This window comes from Ptychodera flava, chromosome 14 (assembly GCF_041260155.1).
Source record: "Ptychodera flava strain L36383 chromosome 14, AS_Pfla_20210202, whole genome shotgun sequence".
In the NCBI taxonomy this organism is placed as follows: domain Eukaryota; kingdom Metazoa; phylum Hemichordata; class Enteropneusta; family Ptychoderidae; genus Ptychodera; species Ptychodera flava.
In genome coordinates, this window is record NC_091941.1 from 22795283 (window position 1) to 22800194 (window position 4912).

The window sequence follows — 4912 nt, forward strand, 5'->3', positions numbered from 1 at the left end:
ATGTACCCCTTTAAGTTCATTTCGTCTTGTGATAAATGACATAAAAATGAGCTATAGATTCGGGAAAAAATCGGCATTTCAAAACTGTACGTGTGTGTATGTATGTGTGTGTGTGTGTGTGTGTGTGTGTGTGTGTGTGTGTGTGTGCTATAGTTCATATCAGTATGTCTTTATCAGCAACGTCGAAGTACGGACGGCATCCTAGCAATTTCCAAGTCGTTCAGACTTTTTCTCGGTGGCCTTGATGGTCGTTTTGCTCTCCAAGTAGATTTATTGCTGAACACTGGAATTTACTTCATGGCGGTTCAGAACATACCAAATTCACTTATGAAATAACAAAGAAATCTCAAATTACGGGTTCTTTTGAAGAAGGATGAACCAGGTATGTAGATATGAAGCATTTAATGAAGAATTAATCGCCAGGAACACACTTTGATTAAGATATAACATCTGACCCATTTTGTAAAATTCATATATGTCAAGTTTTAAATGGGTGTAAATGTACATAATTTATTTGTAAATGTCATGATACAAAAGCTTCGTTCAAACTAAATTGTCTTTCAACATTTTTTCTGGTTGCCCGTGTTAGGCTTTGCATTTGTTGTCCTTTAATTGTATGAGCCTTATTTTTTATGCAACTCGTACATTTATAATTTTATGTCAGTATTTTCATTCCGTTACGCATTTGATGGACTTTACTGTTATTCAGTTTCTTCACATTAAAATGAATCAGTAGGGAATTTATCACAGATAATGCCTTGCATATCAGAAGAATAGACATATTTGCGCACTCCAGTTAAAATACACTGTAACCCTTATCATTAAGCATTAACTCGATCTAGAGGACAATTGACAATTTCAACCTCTGAACAAATTCATCAGCTCTCTGATATTATGCACTTGAAAAATGTCCATGTGGATTGTTGTGCCAAATTGTGAGCAATAGAAAATTTAACACGATTGGAAATAATTTGGGATGATTGGATGGTGAGGTAACGTCGTTTTAATCTGCAAATGTAAGCTCGTCAGCTTTTCTTTTTAAGTTATACACAAGTCTTGTTTTTATGAGTAATTTGTAATATTGCAACATTCAACGATAGGGCATCTTACACTCTTGAGAAACTTAAAAAATATGAAGATCCAATTATCCCAAATACGTTCCAGTCGTGTTGAATATATCATTGTGTACGGTTTAATAGATTGCCTTAGAAAACGAGTAACTCTAGCCAAGCGATAACCATATAAAAGTCATAGCTGAATGTGCTTTTCCAAAACCCTTTGGCACATTTCCTCATAGAAAGGTAAGGAATCCATCTTCATAGAGGTATCTTTGGCAGCTTCATCCCACTCTCGCATTTTGAGGATAGCTTTAAACTGGGGCTGTTTCTCAAATTCCTCAGCCTCTGACTTTGACATTGGTCCACCTTGATGAACCAAGGTCATTTTACTTGCCTCACTCAGACCTGTATGCACAAAGTAAACTGTAGTGTAATTTTTTGTCGGATTTGCAAAATGTAATCTGCTGCATGACAGCATAAAATTCTGATGAAAATCCTACCTCGGTATGTGATTATTGTCATACTCTTGCAATTAACAGTACACTTTCTCTCCATCCTGTTCCTAATGCAGATCACCATAACATTGCTTTACTATAGTAAGCGGGTAAAGTAAGTATAGCGGGTAGGATAGGAGGCTGTCGTATATGACATGACAGGACAGCTGTAAATACGAGACAGTTGTTTTTTGTTGTCAGGGGAAATAACACTGTGTGTTTCCAAAACGACAAAATTCACATTCAGTTTATAAAAAAACCCCATGGAATGGGCACCTGAGGAGCCTTCCTCGTTATTTTGCCAAGATTTATCTGGGAGTTATCATTTCACACATCCATATTCATGATAGAAGACAGTATGACTGTCTTACCCCATGTCATGCAGACTATGTATAACAGCTGTAGTGAAAACACAGGACAACCACTTTTTGATGAGAACAAAAAAGTAACGAGTCAAGTGTGACACTTACGATTATAGTAGTCTTGGTATTTGAAGACCAAATATCGCTTTGCCGTGACGTGTCCTCGTACAATTGACGTGACACTCTCTGGGAATCCAAGCTCCTTTAAGAACTGTTCTCCCACTTTTTCATGGTCCGCGGATCCTAGGACAATATCACCGGTCACCATCCGCTCAAAACCTTGGTCAATACCTACCATATGTCCAATGTCATGCAGGAAGGCTCCGAGAATGACCTGGAAAATTAACAAGTGCTAGCATGTCAGGAAAATTGACAACTTGTAAACTTAAAAGAATATTGAATTGTGCCCCTCTCAACCAGTTTAAATATTAGGCAAAATGCAAAAATTTAACGAGCAACCAAATGGCAAATTAATGACTCGTAAAAATGCAAATCTAGTAGCAAGACTGCAATTTGCTGAAGATACTCTTGCTGTAAAATTGTTAACTTTGAGTCTTACTGTCCCTCGTTAGATACGGCGAATAAGTTCGTAGAAACGGAAGGTTTTCACGGTCATGTACGACTAGCCATGGAAGATAGCTGTCTTCCCTTGTTATATAGTTATAATAATAATAATAATAATAATAATAATAATAATAAAGTACATTTGTAGTGCGCCTAATCTCTGAACAGAGCTCTAGGCGCAATAGTGACAATACAATATAACAGAGGAAATGTTGAACCACCGGGACTGGAGACTACGTAAACGAAAAAGGTTAAACTACTGTTTAAAGAGAAAAGTCTTGAGGGAACGGCGGAAGGAAAGGGTAGAGTTGGAGTGGCGAAGGTCAGAAGGAAGTTTGTTCCATAATGCAGGGCCAATGTAAGAGAAAGATCTCTCGCCAAAAGTCTATTATGATGCGCCGTAGACTGGCCTCAGATTACGATATCAAATATAATTCATACACGTTCAGAGATTTTATCAAGTATTGCTAGACAGAAAAGAAGCCGTACCCTGATGCAATACCAAAACTGTTTTATTGATAATATAAATATTTCATAATTATGATATTAATGTCGTATTTCTTAGACTATTTACTTTCAGTTCGTCTGTGATCCACACAGAGTGGGAAGTTTCAAGTGTTATTCTCTCATCGCACGCTTGTTTGGTCCAAAAAAACCAAAAAATAATAATTCCGTTCAATACTGCAGGTGTTTCACATCCCGATAATGAAGTTTACTACGTTCACTTCTTAATTATAACATAACAAAGGCATATAAAATTCACAGTAATAAAGATATGTGTCGGCTTCAAAACATAAGGTAGGAAATATTGCAAATATGTTCTGATCGCGCAAAGCCAATGTGCATAAATACCCCTGGAAATACAGGAAATGCACAATTCCACGTAATTCTGTGGTAAATGACAACTCCGGAATGAGCTAGCACCAAAATTAAAAGATTAACACTTTCCAAGTGTTTGTAAATGATCAACCAACAGTAAAAAACACCGATCATTTAGTGCACGCAGATAAAATTCGCGATCCGAACTTTTTCAAATTGAAAAGCATTAACCCGGTCTTGGTCACTAGGTCGAATGTTGATGTTTCTGTAAGTTACGGTTAATTATGACGTGATGGTGCCATTTGACCAACTATAAAGTATCAACCGATCTTTAACGCCATGCTACGGGTCGATTCCGGAGTTAAAAGATCTCATGGAATTACTTGGGATTCCGGCATTTCCGGGGAACTGCAAAATCTGGATATTTCGTAAGATTTTTCCCTATCAAAACTCTACAATTTTCCTTGAACCGGGATAAAAAGTATACATTTTTGTCCAAAATGTTGCAGTCAAAACCCTACATTGTCTACAGAAAGATGGGTCAGATTGTGATTGAGCCAAATGCAGGGGTCAAAAGTCTAAATTTTATCAACATTAAATGTGCATGACGCGAAAAGGGGCGGGGTCAAAACCGCAGTACATGGGTGATACCCTTTCACCCTCCCCCCCTCGGCGGCTTACATTCTATACCTACCGTACTACCCTTGATAGCTGGAATAACCGTACTATTTGTAGGCGTAATTGCACCCCATAGACCCCGACACCCGACTTGGGACTGCAGTTATTACAGCCGGTACAGCAGTACCTACCTCTTCCGAATAACCCTGTTTTCGGGCCAACATAGCACACTGTATGGCATGCTCCTGTTGTGTCACGGCTTCCCCTATGTAAGACGAACAACCGTGCTTCCTGAACAGCGTAAATATCGACCTAGTCACTTTCTCTGCGGTGATGTCGACAGGTGCAATAAACTCCGTGTTTGACGCCATTTCGTCCAGTTGTGAACGCAAGTGCACTTACAACAAGGTTACCGTTCACTTCCGGTCGTTGGCGTAATCAAAGTCCACAGTCCATCAAGGGACTATATAATATTACATAAGGCTAGAGCACAGTGGATGGGGATTATGGCTGCTAGCTAATGTAACATAAAGGTAATGGCTCCATGTAACATATTATCACTGATAAAAACAGTAATAAACAAATGATTAATATTAATGAGCTTATGAATATTTGTACTACTTATTAATATTAATGAATACGCCATCTTGTTACAAGTTACATGGAGCCGCTACCAACAAAAATGCAACGTTATGCGTCCACTCGAAATTCTCTACCCTCGGAAGGTTATATCTGATTGGTCGATTGTCACTGTTCACAGCAACTTAGGGAGTCTATTTTTATTGTTCCATTATAATGGTAAGCTTAAAATTCAGCCATCCAACTGGATAACAGGTTTCGAGGTACTGCACATTTGCCCAAAATTCTTACGGGAAAGAGGGTAGAATATTCACATTAAACTTTACATGTGTACATTTTCTTGTCCATTAACTTGTTAAATGCGCACGTGTTTAAGTATATATTGCAGTTGTCTGTAGATTGAAACTTTAGCAACAGT

At 38.1% G+C, this 4912-nt stretch overlaps 1 protein-coding gene across 1 annotated transcript; it reads right to left on the reverse strand.

Moving 5' to 3' along the window:
• Positions 1-385: 385 nt before the first annotated feature.
• Positions 386-4384, reverse strand: LOC139149801 (2-amino-1-hydroxyethylphosphonate dioxygenase (glycine-forming)-like). Its single transcript, XM_070721782.1, has 3 exons — positions 4107-4384; positions 2023-2248; positions 386-1463 (listed from the first exon to the last, which is right to left on the reverse strand). Exons 1-3 carry the CDS (start codon positions 4284-4286, stop codon positions 1249-1251), a joined length of 621 nt encoding a protein of 206 aa, XP_070577883.1. The 5' UTR covers positions 4287-4384; the 3' UTR covers positions 386-1248.
• Between the last annotated feature and the right edge of the window lie 528 nt (positions 4385-4912).